The sequence below is a fragment of the Nerophis ophidion genome, linkage group LG12 (genome assembly GCF_033978795.1).
Source record: "Nerophis ophidion isolate RoL-2023_Sa linkage group LG12, RoL_Noph_v1.0, whole genome shotgun sequence".
Lineage (NCBI taxonomy): Eukaryota > Metazoa > Chordata > Actinopteri > Syngnathiformes > Syngnathidae > Nerophis > Nerophis ophidion.
The window spans coordinates 44,606,991-44,633,450 of NC_084622.1; the positions used below are offsets into that span (position 1 = coordinate 44,606,991).

General features: G+C 39.7%; 2 protein-coding genes across 6 annotated transcripts in view; one reads left to right on the top strand and one right to left on the bottom strand.

The window, feature by feature from the left end:
* LOC133563482 (excitatory amino acid transporter 2-like) overlaps positions 1-3,042 on the top strand; it is a 108,513-nt gene extending 105,471 nt beyond the window's left edge. For 2 of the 5 annotated variants that reach the window (XM_061917637.1, XM_061917638.1), the window contains exon 11: positions 412-3,041. In XM_061917637.1, the coding sequence (XP_061773621.1) occupies positions 412-483 (72 nt within the window). In that variant the 3' untranslated portion in view covers positions 484-3,041. Of the gene's footprint in view, positions 1-411 lie in introns of all 5 variants that reach the window. The other 3 variants (XM_061917636.1, XM_061917635.1, XM_061917639.1) reach the window with 2 other exon arrangements.
* A 10,754-nt stretch (positions 3,043-13,796) lies between these two features.
* The window catches only part of LOC133563483 (CD44 antigen-like), a 44,077-nt gene continuing 31,413 nt past the window's right edge, over positions 13,797-26,460 (bottom strand). Inside the window, exons 5-8 of the mRNA XM_061917640.1 lie at positions 22,684-23,019; positions 17,126-17,206; positions 16,955-17,033; positions 13,797-14,617 (exon numbers count right to left, since the gene is read on the bottom strand). Of these exons, the coding sequence (XP_061773624.1) occupies positions 14,410-14,617; positions 16,955-17,033; positions 17,126-17,206; positions 22,684-23,019 (704 nt within the window). The 3' untranslated portion in view covers positions 13,797-14,409. The remainder of the gene's footprint in view (positions 14,618-16,954; positions 17,034-17,125; positions 17,207-22,683; positions 23,020-26,460) is intronic.

The following is a 26,460-nucleotide window of genomic DNA, read 5'->3' on the forward strand; positions in this document are numbered from 1 at the left end:
TAGAGACATGAAACAAAGACCTCTATGTTGGTCTGACTAAGATCGGGACTCGGGACACGGCGGCGACCAACGCTGCTTGCAGCTTTAATTTGACTGTTACTGAATTAAAGAACATTCAAGTATTGTTTATTATGACTTTAAAGCCATAATAATAAAACATTTAAAATTTGAAAATGATACCTTTTTAAATGGAAAACATATATAAAATAAAAAAGTCCACTATAGTTAATTAGAATTGATTCAATTAAATCAAATTAACTGCCAATGAGCATTGGAAACATGGGTGCAAAGAACTCTAATGTAAGAAATATATGTGTATGTGTATACTGTATATATGTATGACATGTAGTTTATATTGTTGTGTTTTACTTTGAAATGTGCTGTTTAGATTCACCTGCTAACTGCTTGCAGGTAACCTCGGCCACAAACGGCTCTGCAGCGGAGTGCACGCTTGTTGAGGAGGAACCATGGAAACATGAATAATGGCAGCAAAGTGATCCCCCTGCCCCTGGGCTCCTCAAGCTTTCCTATATGGTGAAAAATAGGATTGAATGGAAAAAAAAAAAAAAAAAAAAAAACGTCACGTGAACAGACCTACTAATTGTTTATTATGTAGTCTAGTTTTCATTTTTATTAGTCCCTTTAAGATGTTTTTGTAACTGTTTCTCTGACTGATATATCTACAGTATACCACTAATTCACTTAACCGTGAAATGATAACAGCACAATTATGTCCTTAATAGCAGACTCTTGCACAACACACTTCAAGACTGAGGGAGGGAAGGGAAAGAACAAAACAAACCTTACTACACACTACTGCTAGCAATAGATTCCACTTCTGCTTTTCTACTAAGCACAAACCTCAAAGCGTCTCAGAGGAATGGGGATTTAATGGAGGTTGTCATGGCGACCGCTTCCTTCCTTTTCTTCCTTTCTTTGTAGTACCATCACAAGCACACCTGCCAACATCCTCGCTTCATTCTCGGCATGCACCTGGCTACATTTCACCTAATATTACCCAGAATTCCTGGGGAAGCCACAAATTGAGTCATGCCGACATGAGAATTTTCACGATGGAACATTTAAGCACAATGTGTTCTTGTTTCGTTTACTATACCCTCGAAAAAGGGACATTTTTCTCCTGTGTTCGACCTCTGTGTGTGTCGGTGTGTGAACGTGTGTGTGTGTGTGTGTGCGTTCGGAGAGTTGGTAACACGAACAAGTGAGTCACTGGGACCAAACAGGCAGGTAAAATAAAGTCTCCAACCTGCCACATTTACACAAATACAATCAGTTTTTTTTCTGCAAAGTCTCAATATTTACAAGAAAGCTTGTCACTGCCCACAAGAGAAATGACACTAATGAAACCGACAGGTGTAATTCCATTATGGCACAATTGACTTGGCACAAAAATATGATGCACTTATTTTCGCAGGGCCCCCACAATCCAAGAGGGCCCTGTTTTTCATGAAAAAGGCCTGTCTAAAGTCGCAATCAGTATAAGACAGAGCGCTTCATATGAAATGTTACCGGAAACATAGCCTCTTCCTGCTCTGTCATTGAAAATAATATGATGTCAAATTTAATCAGTTGTCTTCTGTGGCGCATAGTTTTAGTGCTGTCAGGATTGTACAACTTTATGATAAATGTGTTGGTTGTGCTAACCATTTGTTTGCCATGAATTTGTACACAAATTAAATTCCAGTTTGATTTTAAAAAATAAGAAATAAAAAAAGTGTGAACAAAATAAAATTAATGTATCCTTCGGGCCTCAGTTTAGCTTGTCAAGAATAGTTACTGGTATCTGAGGCAGGCCTTTATGTTTACTCCTTGGCAAGGAATTAACGTTCACAACAGACCTAACTTGTACATCCTCAGCACAACACTACGAATATTTGATGGAAAAAAAAAATATATGACTTTTGGTACACACCAGCACAAAAAAGAGCAAATGTTTACAACATCCAGGGATTGTGGACTTATGTGCATCACCTAAAGGTTACTACTTTAAGTTCTGATGGGACTCAGATTGGAGTATAAAGTTAGCACCATTTGGCTGCCGGCTGGTATTTTTAACAAGCACAAACACAGACGGATTACGGATATTTATACTCAGCTTTTGGAAGAGTCTGGTTTCGCCACGTGTACAAAAGCAAACATTGCCTATTTTCAGCCGCCAGAGCTCAAGACTGTTTCTACAAACCCTAGATGCTGCAGCTGTGCGCTCATATCCAAGGATCTACTCATAGCGCAGGGAACACATTCACTTGACTATAACAATAAAATTAATAATAATAATAATAAAACACACTCCTTTAGTACAAACTACGACGCAAATGGACCAGTCCGTATGAGTGATTCCTGTGTCTTCGTATCCTTGTCTCTTCACTTGTGTTTGACGACGACTTGGCCTTGACGATGTTTGCGTGGGCGAGAATAGAACATAAAGGTGGAGTGCAGCTCTCAAAGCGCGCACTCGGTCCTCGTAACTAAGTGACACGCGCGCGGTCATTTATCGAAGAGCACGGCCCTGGCCATCAGGACCATGGACAGCATCATGATGAGAGTTCCAACTCACTATTTTTAAAAAGCATGAGTAAAATGAAACAAAACTTGTTTTTTTTTGTTTTTTTGCACCACTATCTTAAAAAAAAGCATGATATTTGAAGTGCCTCCTTGCACTTTTGTGTATATATTGTAGTCAACAGTATTTTGTTGTTATTTGATTTCATCTCTTTGTCCCCTTCTGGGGATTGTTGAAATGGTATATAGACTATAGTTACATTTTAAATGTAATCCTCTAGGAAAAAAATGTATCATCTACTGTATGTCCCAAGTAGAATTAGCTTAGACAAACTGCAGGAAATTGTGTATTAAATTGCTTGTTTGCTCTTTTTTTTTTGTATTCTCTAATAATGGTTAACTAGCTGCTTTCAGTAATGCGGACGTTGTACCGATCCGTTGTGGTGAAGAAGGAGCTGAGCCGGAAGGCAAAGCTCTCAATTTACCGGTCGATCTACGTTCCCACCCTCACCTATGGTCATGAGCTTTGGGTCATGACCGAAAGGATAAGATCAAGGGTACAAGCGGCCGAAATGAGTTTCCTCCGCCGTGTGGCAGGTCTCTCCCTTAGAGATAGGGTGAGAAGCTCTGCCATCCGGGAGGAACTCAAAGTAAAGCCGCTGCTCCTTCACATCGAGAGGAGCCAGATGAGGTGGTTCGGGCATCTGGTCAGGATGCCACCCGAACGCCTCCCTAGGGAGGTGTTTAGGGCACGTCCAACCGGTAGGAGGCCACGGGGAAGACCCAGGACACGTTGGGAAGATTATGTCTCCCGGCTGGCCTGGGAACGCCTCGGGATCCCCCGGGAAGAGCTAGACGAAGTGGCTGGGGAGAGGGAAGTCTGGGTTTCCCTGCTTAGGCTGTTGCCCCCGCGACCCGACCTCGGATAAGCGGAAGATGATGGATGGATGGATGGATAGCTGCTTTACTTCTCTTGTCACTCAACAATATACAGTATAAATATCTTCTCTTTTTTTTTTTTTTGTATCTAATGTAAGCCTTTTGAATGTTTGTTCAATGATGATCCGCAGTGTGCATTCATATCATTGTATATACATAAATATATAAATGTTCTGTTCCGTGGCAATATAAAATAGCCTGAAGCACAACAAACATTTGCATGGGGAGGGGTTGGGGGGGATGGAGGGGGGGTGGGGGGGGCATTAAGATGATTGGGAACGAGAGACAGAGAGAGAAGGAGGAAGCCTTCCTGGTTTGTTGAACGTGACTTATGGGAAATGTGAGAAAGGTTGTTGAGAAGAAAAGTACAAATTTGCCCTGTATGTAGGCTAGAGGGAAGGAACACATGTCATATTTACAAATACCACTTTCTAGTGTTGGGGAACGTACCTCAGGTGAATCATAATGTCTGTCCCACGATGAAGATTTGCCTTCGCTCATATACGGCATCCTCCTGAGCCCCCGTGTCCTCTGCAGTGGACATTTCCTGTTTTGCATAGGCTGTTTGTTTTTTTCAGAATTGTGTAACTATGACAACAAGAATATAGCGAGGGGGGGGAAAAAATGTCCACAGTAGTGGACGCTGGCGCTCAAGATGATATATGCACCATAACTTCCTGAGGGCAAGCGTCCGCTGCAGTGGACTTTCGAATTTCGCATAACAGACCTATTTGTCAGAAATCATAATATCAGAATCAGAAATACTTTATTAATCCCCAAGGGGAAATTGAAAATATTCTGCAGTGGACATTTGTGTTTGCATTGTGTAACCTTGATGAAAGAAATGTAGTAAAACAAATGTCTACCGTAGAGGACGCTAGTTCTCAGGAGGACACAAGTATTTGACCTGGTGCTTGGATAGTAGCGTTATCTCCAGACTGCTCTTATCCGCGTTATGGCCACACATGCAACATACAGTATAGATCCGGTATATGAGATACAGTGTACTCACAGTACATAACATACAGTATAAAGGTAGTGTATACTGTAACATACTGTACACATACAGTATAGACTCTGTCATGCCTTTCAACATTCAACATATCCTGTAGTTTCCTGCCTTTACCCGCTTGCCTTTTTCCACATTCTACGCAATGCACAATATGCACAGAAACCCACCTGATATACGGAAACAATATTTGCATCAAGAGCCAGTAACTTTTGTCCTTTTCTATTGAAACGTGTCTTTTTATTTTTGAAAGCGACCCCCTGATAATAACCCACCTGTCGAGAAGAGCTTGCCTTCCTGATCTTACTTTTCGAGGCCTTCCCTTCCTAGTGAAGCTTTTATCTCGCTCTGATTTCGATGTAAAGGCAGCAAGTACCGAGAAAAATATATAAGAAAATAAAAAACACACAACTTCTTTCCTCGATGTTGAAAAGAATCTGTTTCTACATATCTAAATGTGTTGTACCTTTGGTGTACATATACAAATATCACTAATAAATGTTGATTCATAACTAACCTTGGTGGCTGTTTTCTTAACTTTGTTGTTTGTTTGTTTTTTCTTTCAAGCACTTGGGTCATAAAAAGACAGATTGTTTGGAAGTGTTATTGTTACAATCGCACAGCAAATATTACTCTGAAAAATGTCTAACTACAAATATCAGCAAAATATTTGTAACCAAAATAGGACCACCATAGACACCATCTAATGGACATTTGCCTTTAAACAATGAAATGTACATTAATGATCTTATGAAAAATAAAATATACCAACATTCCTGAAAAATCAGCTAAATATTTTATTTCAAAAATAAGACTTGTTATATTTGTGACAGTTGCTTCCTGTCGTCGTGCGGGTTCAATGGACCACCCAGCAAGGACATGGCTTTTGAGCAGGTTTGACTTCTGTATTTTGCAATAAATCTCTGTACCAGGACGGATCCCATTTCAGCTTTCCTTTCCACTGCTCGCTCACAGTCCGCTCTTTCAGCCGCCGTCGTCGTCGTCCTCGTCTAGGGTTTGCTCTCTGTTGCTCTTCGATCGCTGCTGTGAACTCTCCTCCTTCTGCCCCGATCTCTCCTCCTTCTCCCCTTTTATACAGTGTGAGGAGATATGTCAATTGTGTCCCGGTGTGCGAGCCATGAACCTGATCTCGGTCGTAGCCTCGCTCCCGGCACGCCCCGCCTCTCCGCTCGGTCATCGTCTCCACCTCCTCTCCGCCATCTGTCGGACCGTCAGCTCCGCCTCTCCACAATATTCAATTAAACACAATTACCTCTATGTAATGTGTGTTTTTGAAACAAATAAAATGTACATTAATCAAACTAAGTACCGTAGCTTTTGGACTAAAAGGGGCACTTGAAATCCTTTCATTTTGTCAAAAATCGATTGTGTGACTTAATGTACGGAATAATTCTGGTTGTGCTTACTGACCTCGAAGCAATTTAGTTTGGTACATGGTGTAATGACAAGTGTGACCAGTAGATGGTAGTCACAAATAAGAGATACGTGCAGACTGCAATATGACGCCACTGAACGACACTAAAACTTTAAATGTTCCATTGAAAATAAAGAACATTACACACGGCACTCAAAAATCTGTCAAAATATTTTACTACGACTTTAAAGCCGCACCGCTTGACGGATTGTCGGCCCATTACGGCTACCATAGTCAGAAATACAAGTATTACTATGGTGTGTGTATAAGGACCGCAAAATGGCACCAATAAGCAGACATAATATCTGGCGTATTGTTTCACAATATTATGCAAAACCAACTTTTCTTACCTTCTGGTACCTGGTGATCTGTATTTTAGATCTGCATAAGTCCTGAAAATTTGTGCACGTCCGACACTGTAGTCCCTGCCAATGCCGTAGTTGATAAGCTTCGTCTTTCTCTTCATCTTCTTGTTATGAGACAATTCAGCCACTGAAATTTAGTTACTAGAGACTTCCGGTCGGACAGTTTTTCATGGGACATATTTCCGGCGTTGTTGAACTAGTGAGCCACGGATGAGGAGATGCTGCTCCGTTGTTGATTTCAGTAAAGTCTGCATATCAATAAAACGGTTATCTCCATCTTTTGACACTACTTCCACTCCCGTCCTTGCACGCTACACCGCTACAACAAAGATGACGGGGAGAAGACGCTGATGAAGGTGAGACACGTAAATAAGACTGCCCACAAACCGGCGCATCCTGAAGCGACTGTCAGAAACCGACTTGAAGATGGTCTGTAAAACATAATCTATGCTACATTTTGACCAAAGAACCACCATTGCATGTTATGTAGACCACAAGAAAGTGTTTTCGATTTAAAAAATAAAAAAATCATAATATGACCCCTTTAATGTGGTGCGCCCTATGGTCCTGAAAATACGGTAAACTAAAAACAAATATTTCGGAATAATCAGCAACTGTTTTTTACTCAGAAAGAAGACTTGTAATTTCTTCAACAAGACACAACCCTGTGTCATATTTTGGACACGATATATGTATGTTAATAAAGATATAGAAACTGAAATACTAAAAAATTTCTGAAAAATAAGCAACATAGTCATATTCAACTGGACACAATGTACGTGAGTGTGTTTTTGGGACAATAAAAGGCATAATAATAAAGCTACTGACAATTAAAAAAAAATTAATTTCTGTATAATTTGCAATATATGTTTTGTTTTGTTTTTTCAAAATAAGACTAGTAGTAAATTCAACTAAACACCATTTATTTATTATTTTGGGATGACAACATCCATCAATCCATTTTTTACTATTTGTCCCTGTCAGTAAAGGGGGGGGGGGGGGGGGGGGTTGGCTGGAGCCTACAACAGCTGCATTTGGGCGGACAAGGGGATGATAAAATGTGTATCATTAAGGCTAAAAAAATGAAAAACTACAAATTAGTCTGAAAATCTGCAAAATTGTTTTTTCCCAAAAAAGAAACATGTAGTATATTTGACAACATCTATGTGTCGTGTGTTTTTGAGACGAATACATTGTATATTAGTAAAGCTAATAAAGCTTAAAAAATACAAAAAAAAATGTATTGAACAGAAAAAAAAACAATTACAAAATAATAGTTGCAGTATATTTAACTAGTCACAATGTATGTGCCATGTGTTTTTGAGAGGATATAATGTATGTTAGTAAAGTTATTGAACATTAAATACTACAAATATTTCTGCGATATCAGCTAAATATTCGTAGTATATTCAACTCGACACAATGTATGTGCCATGTGTTTTTGAGACTATTAATAAAGTTATTGAAAATTGTAAAACCAAATTATTTATGCAATTGAACATTTAAATGTACATGTTTCTATTCTAAACATTTATTTCCAAAAATAAGACTTAGTATATTTGCTTGACAACATATAGGTGGCATGTGTTTTTGATACAGTACAATGTATATTAATAAAAGTACAAATATTTTTGAAATATCAGCAAAATATGTAGCAGCATATTCATCTAGACACAACCCATGTGTCTTGTGTTTTTAAACTGTAAAATGTATAACAGTACAACTAATGAAAATTAAAAACTATAAATATTTCTTAAAAAAATAAGCAACAATTTTTTTTCCAATATAAAGCTTGTAGTATTTAAAACTGGAGACCAGTTATGTGAGGGATGCAGTTTCCGGGACACGGTGAAGTACAATCTTGAAGTAAGTGACTATCTATACAAGTTATAGTTGAGGCGGAGTGGCACAGCTGGTAGTTCAGAAACTTCTGCCATTCTCGTCACTACCATTGTGTCCTTGGGCAAGGCACCCATCATAAACCCTGGTGTTAATATATAGCTTCAATATATGGGTTTCTCAATGTAAAGTGCTTAGAAACAACTATTAAAAGTATAAATATACAAATATAAGTCATTTCACTTTATTATTCCTTAAAAATCAAAATATTGTTTTTTTGTTTTTTTTTACCAAACCCAGTGTTGTACTTTTAACAAGCGGAAATCTAAAATGTGTAAAATTATTTCAGCCCCTCGACAATGTAACTGATTTGTTGTTGTGTGTCCAAACTTGCATCTCTCTCTCAAACTTTACCCGAGTCGTGCATTAACATTTCTTTTCTTCTCCATTTCCTGTACTGCATGGCATGCTGTGGCATCACTTCTCCATGGCAACCTCACTTCCTCTTTTCGAGTACAGTCTCTCCTGTTAGGCAATGTTCAAGGGTGGACCCCGGGATGCAGAGAATGAAGGCAAGGTAGGCGCACAAAAAATGAAAATATTTAATTAGTCCAAAATGGTAACAAAGCGTGATGGGGCAAAAGTGCACACCATGACAATTTAACAAAAGTAGTATCTTTCAGTGGCCGGCGGAGAAATGGCCAGGAGGCGCTAAGCGCAGCAAAAACAGTCCTCTTAAAACAAGGTGGCTAGGAAACAAAACACAATGAGTTCAAGGTTAACAAGAATATGCGAAGGCAACATACCAGGGCAGCACAATTCAGTGCGGGGTTCAGGAAACAATAACCGGCAGGGACCAGCTGGCGGTGACAAGCTTATATGCAACCGGGAAGTGATAAGTAGCAGGTGTGCCTCGTTGGGGACAATTAGACTGAGGAAAAAAAACTGAAAAATAGAGAAGACAGGGAGAACACAAAAAAACACCACAGTACCCTACCCTTAATGGACGCCACCAGGCGGCTTACCTGTTTCTCGGGAAAACGATCAAAAAAAGCAGTTAAGAGGGAAGGGTCAAGGATAAGAGACCGCAGGACCCAAGATCGGTCCTCGGGGCTGTAACCCTCCCAGTCGACCAGATACTGGAAACCCCTGCCCCTTCTCCTCACGTCGAGAGTGGCCTTGACCGTGAACGCCTGGTATCCATCGATAAGCCTGGGAGGAGGAGGAGTCACCTCTGGAGGACTCAAGGGACTGGAGGAGTGTCGCTAGGCAAAGGAGTGTCTTCTGGAAGTGGCGGTAACTACGGGACTGCTGGGACGGCCGCGGGAGGAGACATGGCCTGCAGTGCGGTGAATACTCTACTTAGTTGTCTCTCCAATGCGTCGAGGCGGGTTTCTTGGCGTTCTGCCATGGCGTTGTTGCACGCCCCAAGTATACCAAACTGTTCTTCTTGTTGACCCGGACGATTTGCCTGTTGTTGTAATGCCGGTCTTGCTGGGTCCGTCTCTGCGGGGTCCATTAGTCTGGCCGGTTATTTTGTTAGGCAATGTTCAAGGGCGGACCCCGGGATGCAGAGAATGAAGGCAAGGTCGGCGCATAAGAAATGAAAATATTTAATTAGTCCAAAATGGTAACAAAGCGGCTTCACGGTGGGAGAGGGGTTAGTGCGTCTGCCTCACAATACGAAGTACATGCAGTCCTGCGTTCAAATCCAGGCTCGGGATCTTTCTGTGTGGAGTTTGCATGTTCTCCCCGTGAATGCGTGGGTTCCCTCCGGGTACTCCGGCTTCCTCCCACTTCCAAAGACATGCACCTGGGGATAGGTTGATTGGCAACACTAAATGGTCCCTAGTGTGTGAATGTGAGTGTGAATGTTGTCTCTCTATCTGTGTTGGCCCTGCGATGAGGTGGCGACTTGTCCAGGGTGTACCCCGCCTCCCGCCGATTGTAGCTGAGATAGGCGCCAGCGCCCCCCGCAACCCCGAAAGGGAATAAGCAGTAGAAAATGGAAAATGGTAACAAAGCGTGATGGGGCAAAAGTGCACACCATGACAATTTAACAAAAGTAGTATCTTTCAGTGATCGGCGGAGAAATGACCAGGATACGCTAAGCGCAGTAAAAAGAGTCTTCTTAAAACAAGGTGACTAGAAAACAAAACACAACGAGGTCAAGGTTAACAAGAATATGCGAAGGCAACATACCAGGGCAGCAGAAGCAGAGTAGCACATGTCAGTGCGGGGTTCAGGAAACAATAACCGGCAGGGACCAGCTGGCGGTGATGAGCTTATATGCTACCGGAAGAGTGATAAGTAGCAGGTGTGGCTCGTTGGGGACAATTAGACTGAAGAAAGAAACTGAAAAATAGAGAAGACAGGGAGAACACAAAAAACACCACACTCTCCCTTTTGTAATGACACTGTAGGGCGTGTTTTATTTCAAAATGTCTCACTGAACAAATCTTGAACATTTATTGGATTTGAATAAAGCTTGTCCACACCAAAGCATGGCCTTCTAAATACAGGAAATACAACATTTGTGTACTTGAATCAAACAGAAATTCACTGCATTGAATGTCAGATATTTAACCATTGAGTTAGTAATAAAAACGGGGAGTTTAAAATGTGAGTGAATGTCAGGTGCTAAGTTTAGTTAACATTCCATTTTTAAAGCAAAAAAGTGAAAGATGCATGGAATCTTGACGACAACATTTCCCCTCATATTTTATATCCACAGTCAAAAAACAAGTAAACAGAAAACGGCACATCATTTTATTATATGACAGCATGGGCATTTCAAAATAAAACTGCTCCCAATATTATATACACAGGCATAAATTAAAATGGTGGCACATGCCCAGCTGTCTTAAAAAAAAAAAAACAATAATATAGTCTAGACCAGGGATGCCAAACTCATTTTAGATTGGGGGCCACATGGAGGAAAATCTACTCCCAGGTGGGTCGGACTGGTAAAATCACGGCACGATAACTTAACAATAAAGACAACTTCAGATTGTTTTCTTTGTTTCGAAATAGAACAATCACATTTTTAAAATGTACAAATCATATTGTTGTGGCTTTTTTTTTTAACACTTACATGTTGCGGTAATAGTATTCCATCTTTATTTGTTGTTATTTATACTTACTGAATACATTATGTGATAATGTTCATCAGTCAACTCATTGGTGTTCATTTTCAATCGGTCAAGATAGAAAAATAATATCAAAATCTAATTAGAGAATGTTATTTATGTAGTTTGCTCATTTTCCTCGACTGGTGCACTAACTCATGCTTTTTTTTTTTTTTTTTACATATGTAGTATCATCTACAACAGGGGTCGGGAACCTTTTTAGCTGAGAGAGCCATACAAGCCAAATATTTTAAAAAGTATTTCCGTGAGAGGCATATAATATTTTTTTGAAGACTGAATACAACTATTATTCTATCTTATTTCAATTATTCTGCAGAAATATTGGGAAATACATATCGTAGCAACATAATGCCTTTATTTCACAGAAAATAGCAATTCGTATCATTTTTAAAGTAGGATATAGAGACCACACAAAACCACTCTTCATTAGGTCAGGATTACTAAAACTAAAATACGTTGTAGAATTTAGTACCCTATTAATGATGTTCAAAGCGAGAAATAAAATTCTTCCGAAGGACATACAAAAGTTATGTGTTCACATCTGCAGATGAGAACCACAGAAGGCCGCATGACTTTAAACATCCAAGAGTGCCAACAAATTTAAAACAAACGTGCTTGTCTGTTGTTGGTGTGAAAGCGTGGAATTCTCTAAACAAAGACTTCAAAAGCTGTAAGAATATCTTTGTTTTTAAAAATAGTTATAAAAATAGAAAACTGGAATTATATCACCTGGGGATAGGTTGATTGGCAACACTAAATGGTCCCTAGTGTGTGAATGTGAGTGTGAATGTTGTCTGTCTATCTGTGTTGGCCCTGCGATGAGGTGGCGACTTGTCCAGGGTGTACCCCGCCTTCCGCCCGATTGTAGCTGAGATAGGCGCCAGCGCCCCCCGCGACCCCAAAAGGGAATAAGCGGTAGAAAATGGATGGAATTATATCAAAATGAATTTTGATTTAGATTGGATGTGTCATGAAAGGGACTAAGCGGTAGAAAATGGATGGATGGATGGATAGATGGTGTCATTGTGAAAATGCTTAAAGGAAAATTGGAAAATATGTTGGAGTTCGGGTGTTGGTGGAGGGAACAGTTATGAAGTCATCTAAAATAATTTGTGTTAAAAAGGAAGGCAGATAAATATAAGAATATTATTCTTCCATCTGCTCCTTTCTGGTCATGGAAATGTATAAGAAACAAAAAAACGATGAAAGTGTCAATTGTACGTGGCTTTTATATATGCATTTTTATGAAAGGAATAAATATAAATGATGATAATGATGATGATGATGAAGAACTAAATGCATGCATTTTTAAGTAAGTCCAACATTTTTAGAGTATAATAAGTCTCTTATCCTTTTTAATAACATTGTTATTCTGAAGCTAACCAACAATAAATAAAATACTTTTTACCATTAATGCGACTTCTTGAACAGGTGCGGTAGAACCAGATGAATGGATATAAAAGCATAAGAATCTTTTATATTTTGAACGTTATTTTTGACACTGTGATTACCGGCGGAATTAATAATCACTTATCGTGTTTAGCAATGTCAACTAAGATTTATCTGAGAGCCAGATGCAGTCATTAAAAGAGCCACATCTGGCTCTAGAGCAGGGGTAGGGAACCTGTGGCTCTAGAGCCAGATGTGGCTCTTTTGATGACTGCATCTGGCTCTCAGATAAAACTTAGCTGACATTGCTTAACGCGATAATTATGAATAATTTCGCTGGTAATCACAGTGCTAAAAATAATGTGCAAAACATATAACATTCTCATGCATTTATATCCATTCATCCGTTTTCTACCGCACCTGTTCAAGAAGTCGCATTAATGGTAAGAACTATTTTATGTCACGATGGGGGGGGGGGGTCGTTCTCCCAGGAAGGCAGACGGACTACTCGGGACATGGCATTTAGGTAAAAAAATTATTTAATTTTAACTAAAAAAATATACAAACAAAAATCGCTCACAGCAGAGGCACAACTTGGGCTAAAGAACAAGGCTAACGCATAAACAGACTACGAACGTAAATAAAACAAAACTAACTTGGCATGGCATGAAGCACAAAACTATGGCAAGGCATGAAACAAGTCAGCACAGGGCGACTGACTGGCAAAGACGAGCTTAAATACTGCCTCTGATTAGTGCTCGGGAAACAGGTGAGCGGGCGTTTTGTCCACCAGAGACAGGTGGACAAAATGAGTAACCAAGGAAACCAGACAAGGGAGTGGAAAAAAAAACAGGAACTTAAAGAGTCCAAAGGACAAACAGCACATGGCCAAACAAAAACATGATCAACAGATATGACATTTTATTTATTATTGGTTAGCTTCAGAATAAAAATGTTATTAAAAAGAATAAGAGACTTATTATACTCTAAAAATGTTGGTCTTACTTAAAAATGCACGGATTTAGTTGTATTCAGTTTTAAAAAACATTATATGGCTCTCACGGAAATACATTTTGAAATACTTGGCTTTCATGGCTCTCTCAGCCAAAAAGGTTCCCGACCCCTGCTCTAGAGCCATAGGTTCCCTACCCCTGCTCTAGAGCCATAGGTTCCCTACCCCTGATCTAGAGCCATAGGTTCCCTACCCCTGATCTACAAAGATACAAAGAATTGCTATTGCGACATCTAGTGGACAAATTTAAAACAACGGTTTCTTTCATTCAAAAATTCAGACTCAGTTTAAATACTGAGCAAACTCATCCCGCTGGCCGGATAAAACCTGTTCGCGGGCCGTACGTTTGACACCCCTGGTCTAGAGGAAATGTCAGGACAAATACAGAATATGTTATTGATTGTTTTGCTCATATTTGATATGACACAGGATTTTTCATTCAATTCCATTGTCGTAGTTTGGGTTTTCTCACATTTCGGCTGATTGGTTCACTTCCTTATATAAAACAAAAAAGCAAACAATCTTTTTGTGGAAAACAAACATTACATGTACACAAAAAGTGGCACACAAACACACTCCCACCCAAGTTACGCATGTTTCCCATCCCCCCCGCCTACCCTCACTATTATGAGAAACAATATGCCATCGCTAAGATTCTACATGACACATATCTATGTGCTAACACCCGCCGAGTGTCCATCCAGTGCTGACCACCAAAGCAATTAAGAACGCCATTTAACCGCCCGACATCACACCTCTTTATCAGCCGTCTCCTCTAGCGTGATGGCGGTGAACTCCTCTGTGTTGCCGTTCTCCTGGATCTTCTCCTTGCTCATGAGGGTCACCATTTCCTGCTCCCTCTCCTGGGCCTGGGAGTTGGATGCTACGACTCCCGCTGCTCCGTTCCCCTCGCTCTCTTTGGAGGTAATCGTCAGGGTTTGCTTCTTGCCACACCAGCTGCGAAAAGCACACGCACGTGTTGCATTATCTACCTCAGGGGTGTCAAACTTCGTTTTCATTGAGGGCCACATCGCAGTTATGGATGCCCTCAGAGGGCCGATTTCAACAATGAGTGATACGAATATACATGGTCCAGGTTTCTGTTATGCAGTGCTCAATACGGGGGTAGTGAAGTGAAGTGAATTATATTTATATAGCGCTTTTTCTCTAGTGTCTCAAAGCGCTTTACATAGTGAAACCCAATATCTAAGTTACATTCAAACCAGTGTGGGTGGCACTGGGAGCAAGTGGGTAAAGTGTCTTGCCCAAGGACACAACGGCAGTGACTAGGATGGCGGAAGCCGGAATCGAACCTGCAACCCTCAAGTTGCCGGCACGGCCACTCTACCAACCAAGCTAAACCGCCCGGGTAGAACGGAATATACGTTAGGTCAGGAAAAAACACACAAGCTATTTCATCCCGACAAGCCTGTTTCACAGGTTTCTCTGCTCTTCAGGGGATTTTTCCCCTGAAATCCTCAGAAATTGCTGTGTTTTTTCTTGTATACGTTTACACACCCTTAACATGCACAAAAAAATCCCCATATTTTGCAGGCGCGTCGGGTAAGGCAAAAAAAATAAAAATTGGGGGGGTCCCTAAAACTGACATTTCAAAACTGTCTCTCTGCCACCTTGAAAATTGAAAGAAATCAGCCCCTCCTTTCAGTTTCACATGTCGACACAAAAATTGCAGGAAACGTCTATCATGACGAGACGCACATACATTTCCCTTCAAATCCCCTGAAGAACAGGGAAACCTGCGAAACAGGCTTGTAGGGATTAAATAGCCTCTGTGTTTTTTCATGACCTAACGTATGAATATACATGTATATATACATGTATATATACATATATATATATATATATATATATATATATAAAATACATTAACCAATATATGTTTATTTATATAAGCTGCGAAAAAAAACAAGTACATTTTACTTTAAAAACTGGCAGCTCAGTCACCAGAATTTTACAGTAAAAGCAGTTGTTTTTTTTTTACAGCATATAAGAAAATGTAATAAATGGAATGGAATGGGAAAACAATACCCCTGTTTTTATAAGTAAAATTAAAGCAATAGAGCTGCCAGTTTTTGTTTTTTTTTACGGTAAAATCTTGTTGTCTTAATGCTTTGGGTTTTTTACCGTAAAATATCTTTGTTTTATTGGGGTTTTTTTTTGTTTGTTTTAAATGTTTTAGTGTCCTACTGCACATAGAAAAATTATACCAATAGTTGATTTTACGGTAAAAAAGCGCAATTTAACCGTAAAATCTATGGCCAATTTTACAGTTTACAATTTTATTGATGATTTGTTTTGAAATCATAATTTAAGCAGATATTTAGGTACAGTATTTATCTTTATTTTAACAAAAACACATTTTTGGAATACATGATAATATAATATTTTGATTTTGATAATATTTAATTTGAAAAGATATGCAATTGCATGCAGTATATGATTTTTAATGGCAAAAGGGAAAGAACAAATATATTTAGTAAGAAAAGATTAAGCATCTTATTAGGGGATATTCTTTCCAGGCTTTCCAAATAAAATAATGAGCCGGACCAGATTTGGCCCCGGGGCCCTCAGGTGATCTACCTTGTCTCAAAAAACCAGGGTTGCAACTAACGATCTTTTTAGTAGTTGACGATTCGGCGATTATTTTTTGCGTTTAATCAACTTGTCAAACTTGCTTGCATGATCTGATTTACGTGTTTGATCGGTTAAAGCGGCTGAGATGTAAGTTCCGGTGTGGGTTAATGCTAGCATAAACACTCAAACCCACTTTGCAATAGTCTTTGTTCGTTTAAGCAGCATCACGGCTGCCTCGATTCAAAAGCTAATGAGATAATTGCTAATTTAGCGTCACTTCAAACGCCGTCACCATAACAGATTTATGGAAATATTTTTAAAACAAACATACTATCTATATGAGTGTATTGTAGCTGGACCCTTTTCATAGGGTCATCATATATATATATATATATATATATATATATATATATATATATATATATGTATATATATATATATATATATATATATATATATATATATATATATATATATATATATATATATATAATTCATAGTTTTTGCCCATTAATTGTGTTTTGTTTACTTTTTTAATGAATGCCAAAGTGGTGCTGTAGTTTTAAACGGGCTTCACTGCGGCAGGAGATATAGAACATCGCTGCATCTGGCAACCTAGTTTTTTTTTTCTTTTTTTTTTTTTACCCTGTTAATTTTTTAGAACCATTTTCTGGAATATAAAGAATTGTATGTGAATACCTCTTCCTTTTAGCAACAGCCACACACACAAAGAAGATAGCAGCTACTGCCACAATAACGCAGAGGATGACCAGCCAGTCTGCAGGGAGACAAAAAGTTCGATGAAAAATCACGACCACTGGCTGATTTTATCCACAGTTTGAGTGTCGGTGACACATCATGGCTACTCACTCCCTGATTCATTGCCCTCCCGATGATCGGTCTGTGGAACGTCATTCATCCTTTTCTTGCCGTTAGGGGGTTGTTGTGGAGCTGCAATAAGACAGCAGACAAATTAGGTGGGACAAGACACAAAAGGGTTTTTTTTTACATTGTTTTCAAATTGAGAAACTATTTCTAGATTAAAATTTTTTTTTTAAGAATTGTCATTTTTGTATGCACTAATGCAGTGTTTTTCAACCGCTGTGCCGTGAAATACAGTCTGGTGTGCTTTAGTAGATTATGTAATTTCACCTAATTGGGTCAAAAATATTTTTCGCACACAAGTAATTATAATCCGTTAATAATGTGCCGTTGTTGAGTGTCTGTGCTGTCTAGAGCTCGGCAGCGTAACCATGTAATACTCTTCCATATCAGTAGGTGGCAGCAGGTAGCTAATTGATTCATAGATGTCGGGAACACGTCGTGTCATGATCACAATATGCAGACGACAGTGGGAAGCTTCAGATAAGGTATCTTATGCTTAAACTAAAAATAAACAAAAGGCTAGTGCCGCTAAGAAAAGGCATTGAAGCTTAGGCATAGCTGTGCAAAACAAAATAAAAACTAAAGTGGCTGCAAAGTATACAAAACCCAAAATGCTGGACAACAGCAAAGACTTACTGTGTGTGGAGCAGAGACAACATCCACAAAGTACATCAGTACATGACATGACAATCAACAATGTCCCCCCAAAGAAAGATAGCGTCCGCACAACTTAAATAGGCTTGATTGCGAAAACAAAGGAGGTGCGGGAAATAGCATTCAAGGAAGACAGGAAAATACCAACAAAACAGGAAAAAACACCAAAATAGGCGTGCAAGACAAGGACTAAAACACTGCGCACAAGAAAACACCAAAAACCTCCAAATAAGTCAGAGCGTGGTGTGACAGGTACACCTACTTTCAGACAAGAGCAAGAGTGATGCATGGTTGATTACGGTTTAAATTCATATCCAACAATTGGGAGAAAGACTTTTTATTGTCAGTATCGGCTTGTGGTGTGCCTCATGATTTTTTCAATTAAAAAAATATGCCTTGGCTCAAAAAAGGTTGAAAATAACTGCACTAGTGAACAGTATATAAAAATGGAATTTGCATCCTCCATGCTAAACGGTATGTGCAAACTATAAAATGGTGTGTACTATTAGTGGGTGTGTAACAAGGGCAATGGCCGTGCAGACCGCCCTATTTAAATAAAGATTTGGGGTGTATACAGGCTTTCACCAATAAAAAGACTCATTTAACTCCACATTTAGGGCATTCTAAAGCCCAACCTCTGCCGTTTTGTCATGTTGTTGACATGTAGCACACAAACATAATATACAACCTCTTTTCTAGGCTATGTTGAGGCTCGGCCATCGAACCTACTTCTAGCTCGCTTTGAGAGGCGCTGCGGTATTTTGATGGTGAAAATGGAAGAGATATATTCATCCATCCATCCATTTTCTACTGCCTATTCCCTTCGGGGTCGCGGGGGGAGCTGGAGCCTATCTCAGCTACAATTGGGCGGAAGGTGGGGTAGATATATTAATATGTATGAAAAAAATTACAACGCTACCAGACACCAAAACTATCCATCCACCCATCCATTTTTCTACCGCTGGTCTCTTTCGGGGTCGCGCGGGGTGCTGAAGCCTATCTCAGCTAATCGGGCGGAAGGCAGTGTACACCCTGGACAAGTCGCCACCTCATCATAGGGCCAACAAAGTTAGACAGACAACATTCACACTCACATTCACACACTAGGGCTAATTTATTGTTGCCAATCAACCTATCCCCAGGTGCATGTTTTTGGAGGTGGGAGGAAGCCGGAGTACCCGGAGGGAACCCACACAGTCACGGGAAGAACATGCAAACACCACACAAAAAAACACTGAGCCCCGGAATCGAACACAGGAGCTCCGTAATGTGGGGCATATACACTAAACCCTGTTACACCATTCTGTTCGCACCAAAACAAATCAATTGAATTTCTTTTGATCAGCCTTTAAGTAATCCAACAGCGATAACATTATAAAATAATATTGCTGAATAGATAATACTGTGGGTCTATTTTCATTTCTGACAGTTCAAATGTGTTCGCAGGCACACGTAGGATGAAATATTTTTTCTCTCTGTCATCTGTGTTTGCAGCACGATTGCCTCCTTTCTCACTGCCTCGGTGCATGATTGCGGAGGTTTGCACTCACTTTTTAGATATACTCAATACTCAGTTTGTCAGTTTGAACATCATATATGTTGTCTTTGTAGCATATTCAACTGAATATGGGTTGAAAAGGATTTGCAGATCATTGAATTCCGTTTATTTTTACATCTAACACAATTTCCCAACTCATATGGAAACGGGGTTTGTAAAAGCAAAACAGTTTCAGCCTTGATAAATCACACTGTGAGTGCTAAATGATCATATTTTCATCTCCTTCTCTCAGTATTGTGAGCATTCTAATATTCTGCATTTACACGAAGACAGCTAAATGTATTGTGCTCTTAAGTTTACTCATTTTAGGGAAGCAATCCTCCGCACACTCGTTTGGTAGATCAGCTTTGCGTGCGCTATCGAGTTTGCACGTTAGAATACACACAAACCTTCAGTGCGGGTTCTATTTCAAATGGAGTTTCAAATTAGTTTCCAAAAAATGTGCAGGTGTATGGTGTATAAAAAAAAAAAAGCAAAAAGTAAGCCTTATTAAGCATTAAAAGCGTTACTAAAACGGCCTTCTTTCATCTCCGTAATATCGCTAAAATTCGCTCCATTCTGTCCACTAAAGACGCTGAGATCATTATCCATGCGTTTGTTACGTCTCGCCTCGACTACTGTAACGTATTATTTTCGGGTCTCCCCATGTCTGGCATTAAAAGATTACAGTTGGTACAAAATGCGGCTGCTAGACTTTTGACAAGAACAAGAAAGTTTGATCACATTACGCCTGTACTGTATATACCTTTATATACATATATACATACATATATACCTATACTGTATATACCTTTATATACATATATACATACATATATACCTATACTGTATATACCTTTATATACATATATACATACATATATACCTGTACTGGCTCACCTGCACTGGCTTCCTGTGTACTTAAGATGTGACTTTAAGGTTTTACTACTTACGTATAAAATACTACACGGTCTAGCTCCATCCTATCTTGCCGATTGTATTGTACCATATGTCCCGGCAAGAAATCTGCGTTCAAAGGACTCCGGCTTGTTAGTGATTCCCAAAGCCCAAAAAAAGTCTGCGGGCTGTAGAGCGTTTTCCGTTCGGGCTCCAGTACTCTGGAATGCCCTCCCGGTAACAGTTCGAGATGCCACCTCAGTAGAAGCATTTAAGTCTCACCTTAAAACTCATTTGTATACTCTAGCCTTTAAATAGACTCCCTTTTTAGACCAGTTGATCTGCCGTTTCTTTTCTTTTTCTTCTATGTCCCACTCTCCCTTGTGGAGGGGGTCCGGTCCGATCCGGTGGCCATGTACTGCTTGCCTGTGTATCGGCTGGGGACATCTCTGCGCTGCTGATCCGCCTCCGCTTGGGATAGTTTCCTGCTGGCTCCGCTGTGAACGGGACTCTCGCTGCTGTGTTGGATCCGCATTGGACTGGACTCTCGCGACTGTGTTGGATCCATTATGGATTGAACTTTCACAGTATCATGTTAGACCCGCTCGACATCCATTGCTTTCCTCCTCTCTAAGGTTCTCATAGTCATTATTGTCACCGATGTCCCACTGGGTGTGAGTTTTCCTTGCCCTTATGTGGGCCTACCGGGGATGTCGTAGTGGTTTGTGCAGCCCTTTGAGACACTAGTGATTTAGGGCTATATAAGTAAACATTGATTGATGATTGATTGAATGTAAAGTGGGTTTGAATTGCAGAAAAAATAGCTACAGTAATTGTTGGTAAAGTATAAAAAACTAAACCTATGTTTAGTCTGGTATGAGTCTTTGTTAAAGTTTGATCTTTAAAGGCCTACTGAAAGCCACTACTACCCACCACACAGTCTGATAGTTTATATATCAATGATGAAATATTAACATTGCAACACATGCCAATACGGCCGCTTTAGTTTACTAAATTACAATTTTAAATTTCCCAGGAGTTTTGTCTTGGAAACATCGTGTAATGATGACGTGTACGCAGGACGTCACAGGTTTTTAGGAAGTATGAGCGCTGCACACACACACAGGTAAAAGTCGTCTGCTTTAACAGCATAATTACACAGTATTTTGGAGATCTGTGTTGCTGAATCTTTTGCAATTTGTTCAATTAATATTGGAGAAGTCACAGTAGAAAGACGGAGTTGGGAAGCTTTAGCCTTTAGCCACACAAACACACGGTGATTCCTTGTTTAAAATTCCCGGAGCTGAACCTTTCCTATGGATCAGAGCGCGGTCAAGCGAGCATGGATCCCGACCAAATGTCAACCAGCAGGTTTTGGTGAGAAAATTGTGGTTAAAAAGTCGCCACTTACCGGATATCAGCTGAGCTTGTGTCGTCCGTACAGCTGCCGTCGACTCCCGTTACACATTAGCGTCAAGACACCCGTGGACACACCCCTCCGACTATCAGGTACTATTAAACTCACTAAAACACTAGCAACACAATAGAAAGATAAAAGATTTCCCGGAATTATCCTAGTAAATGTGTTTAAAAACATCGGAATACGTCCCGATGCTATCGCGTTTTTTTTTTGTAACTCGTTTTTTGTTTTTTTGTTTTTTTTCTAGTCCATCGCTATCAATATCCTCAAACACAAATCTTTCATCCTCGCTCAAATTAATGAGGAAATTGTCGTTTTCTCGGTCCGAATAACTGTTTTTGTTGGACACTCCCATTATAAACAATGTGAATATGTGAGGAGCCCCCACACTTGCGACGTCATCGTCTGCGACTTCCGGTAAAGGCGAGGCTTTTTCAGGAAGTACCAAAAGCGACGAACTTTATTATTATTTTTTTTTCTAGTCCGTTGTTATCAATATCCTCAATCACAAATCTTTCATCCTCGCTCAAATTAATGGGGAAATTGTCGTTTTCTCGGTTGGAATAGCACTTTATGTTGGAGGCTCCCATTTTAAGCAATGTGAATATGAGAGGAGCCATCAAACATGTGGCGTCATCGTCTGCGACTTCCGGTAGAGGCAGGGCTTTTCTCTTAGCACCGAAAGTTGCGAACTTTATCGTGGATGTTCTCTACTAAATCCTTTCAGCAAAAATATGGCAATATCGCGAAATGATCAAGTATGACACATAGAATGGACCTGCTATCCCCGTTTAAATAAGAAAATCTCATTTCAGTAGGCCTTTAAAGCACCCTTTGAAACGTTCAGATTTGCTTAATCAGCTGAGCTTGAGTGTTCTTAGTGAAACACCAGGGGGCATCGTATCCTAGGAAAGTTAACTCAGGCCTCATCATTAGAATGTTCTTCCAAACTAAGAGTTACTTGAACAACACAGGTAAGTAAGGGCAATGATATTTTTGTATAATTATATTTTGTCTTATTGGAGTGAAACCTACGGTCTACTTTGGCGTCACCCTGCTTGTTGTCCACAGGGAGCTGTGTTTGGTTGGTCTCTCCGCCAGGGGGACTGGTTGTCATTGTTTCCCCCTCAGACAAGGTTGGCAGCATACCGGATCCCGTGGGCTGATCCACGTCCCAAGGAGTCTGGGTGAAGAAGACACTGACATTGTGTTCCCATTGGAGTGAACTGTCCTCCACTGCAGGTGACGTGGTAGCCGCCTCCGGTTCTAGAGTGATTCCTGTGCCCGGTGAAGTCATTTCAGTTACTCCATCAAAGGGTTTTAATTCCTCTGCAGTGGACACCTGTAGCCCAGGCTCTGGGGAAGGTTTTTCTGGGAAAAGAGAGGAAAGGTTTATATGCACTGTAAAAAAATTTTTAAAAAATCCTATGTTTATGGTAATTGACTCTAAATTTCTACTGTAATTTTTTTATTTTTTTTAAATAGGTTATAAAACTGTAGAATTGAAGACATTATCTGTGAATAAACAAACCGCCTGTTATTTTAAGTAACATGCCAGTAATGACAAACTATGGATATTTCTATTTTTTTTTATAGAAAAATACCAAATTAATTATAAATATCATTTTCTGTTTTCTCAAATTACTTTCAAATTCATGTAAAATTACAGTAATTAACTTTCATTTAATATGTAGCTTGTTATATAAAAGTCCATGTCCATACTAACAATCTAACCGTTTTATATGTAATTTTAAGGTCAATCTTATTTTTTTAATATTTATGTGTATTTTTATATTCAAGTTGAAAAATATATGTAGCCTGTTATATAAAGGTTTATGCTCATACTAACAATTTAACATTTTTCTCTGTAATATGACACACCTTGGTGACTGCAAGACATACTTGATCAACAGCCAACAGCCATACAGGTCACACTGAGGGTGGCCGTTCAAACAAATTTAACACTGTTAGAAATATGCGCCACATCGTGAACCTACACCAAACAAGAATGACAAACACATTCTGTGAGAACATCTTCACCGTTACACAACATAAACACAAAAGAACAAATACCCGGAATCCCGTGCAGCGCTACTCTTACGGGCTACACCTCTGCAACCACCAAACTCAGCCCATCTCAACCGACGCACGGAGGGGGGCGGTGATGTGGGGTGGTAGCCCGGAAGAGTAGCGCTGCACGGGATTCTGGGTATTTGTTCTTTTGTGTTTATGTTGTGTTGCAGTGCGGATGTTCTCCCGAAATGTGTTTGCCATTCTTGTTTGGTGTGGTTTCACAGTGTGCCGCATATTTGTAAGAGTCTTAAATTTGTTTGTACAGCCACCGCCAGTGTGACCTGTATGGCTGTTGATCAAGTATGTCTTGCAATCACTATTGTATGTCCAACGAAGCCTTACACAACATGCGCCTCAGTCTGCACGCTGTTTGTATGGTGAATGAGCGAACGCGACCAAAGGTTGTCGAGGACGATGAAGGCAGTGCTGTCACGACACTCCCCTAAAACACTTGAGGGGCGAACATCGGGACAATCCTTCGTGAAGGTCACAGGAAGTGTCTCGGGAGGATTGGCGAGTATGTTGCTAAGTCGTGATAGCCTTTCAAAGAAGGCGAATCCACTTTTCAGGTAGTTTCTGCATCCAGTGTCCCCCAGGGAAATTGAGTCTGAGACCCCTGATTTTAACAGTTCAGAATAAATCTGCAAAATAATGATATTTTTCTGTGGAACTGCCAACATTGTCACGTCATTAAAGTTGGTTGATCGGAATAATTTGGAAAAACTCTGTAGAATAAAGGTACTTTTCTGCAGAACTGTTTGCATCGTCACTTTATTAAAGGTGGTTGATCTTAATAATTTAGTACAAATCTGTAAACATAATGTTTTTGATCATTATTTGGTTTACAATGTTTCACTTTAATTGTATGGTTTTCGTTTGGCAGCCGTAGCTGCCAGTAAATGACCGTTTTTTTACTGATTTTTTTTTTTACAGTGTATGGTTTCTTTATTTTTGTCAATATTTTGACTATCTTTCCTCATGGATTATCTTCAATACACATTCCTTATTAGCATAGGTTATTTATTTAGGTGCAAAACTTCCAATAGTTCATGGTAAGAATTACAGTTTATAGAAATCGATGGAATAAGTGCTCTGACGGAAGTAGGGATGGGCACCTTTTACATTTTAATCAATATTCAACAATGTCTCTGTGCTGCTGACTTGTGTCTATTCAAGAGGATCCCCTTCTGGCCTCCCAACGGGCTGGACGTACACAAAATGAAGTCGGGACCCAGGTGACCACTCCTTACGGGGTCCTCATATCTGCAGTCCCTTCCAGGGTTTTCGTTGTACACACTGGGTTGAGTTTTTTCTTGCCCTGATGTGGGATCTGTGCCAAGGATGTTGTTGTGGTTTGTGCAGCCCTTTGAGATAATTGTGATTAAGGGCTATGTAATTGAACTTTGATTGATTGATTGATTGAACTGTGATACTCAATAGTACCAATTTTTGGTACTTTTGTGTCTGTTTTTGTGTTAATCAATGTTAATGTGTTTAGTATTGCTATATTTCTATACAGAATATGTATATATTTAACATTGACGTGATAATGACAAATGTACCGCTTAGTTGTTATATCTTCTCAGTCTCGTTTGCAAGAATTATAGTAGTCCTTGCAGGCAGTGGAAATCCCAAGATATTAGATGGCAACAGGGAGTAGTCTTTGCCATCAAGTTCAATGTGGTATTGTATTATGCACAAAAGGTGTTTATACTGTAAGTATTGTACTTATTACACACCAGCTATTTGGTTGTATTGTGCGTCTTAGTTTGACGAAGCGTTGAAATTGCCATGCTAAATTTTTAATGCTAATCAGTAGCATATATCGCTTGCAAATCCAATTGGACTTGCACGATTTGATAAGTACAGCCTTATTCTAAATTTGAGTGCTTTCTATCAAGCATAATTGCTTTGTTGGCATGGAAAATTGCAACATTACAAAGCAGCAGTCCGCTATGAGTGCTAGTTTACTAGTTTACCGGACAAGTGCCTGAGCCGATGCTGAATCTGAAACGTGCAGCAAAGGTATTGAGATATGGTTTGATTTTAAATGAATCGATACCCGGTAGTATCGACGGAATTCAGTCGATGCCTATAGAAATACCGAATTAGGTACCTAGCCGTAGAATAGATAAAAGTGTTGAGAAGTTTTGGTCTGAGTCTCGTTGCCTGTTCTCTGCTGGACCTCACCCACACTGCGTGAGACTTAATTGTGCTCACACATATTTTGTAAATAATCATGCTGCATTATTGTATTCTTATACCAATATTAGGGCCCGAGCAACGGAGCAAGCCCCGCAGGGGGCGTATTGAAATTGCTGTGTTTTTTCTTGTATATGTTTTTACACCCTTAACATACACAAAAAGTACACATTTTTTGCAGGCACGTCAGGTACGGTAAAAAATGTTTTTATTTCTGGGGTCCTGAAAATGACATTTCAAAACTGCCTTTCCTCCACCTTAAAAATTGGAAAAAGTTATTACGCCCTACAAACAGCTTCACGTGTCGACAGAAAAATTGCAGGAGACGTCTATCATGACGGGATGCACAAAAAAATCTCAGGAACCCATATCTGAAAACGGACAAGAAGTCGGTCATCTTGGTTTTCATCTCCCATTTTTGGGGCGAAAATAAGGGGTCGTACTTTAACAAGCTCCTCTTAGGGACTTTGACCATATAAGTTGCAAAATGTCTCATCTTAAAACTCATCTGTATACTCTAGCCTTTAAATAGACCTC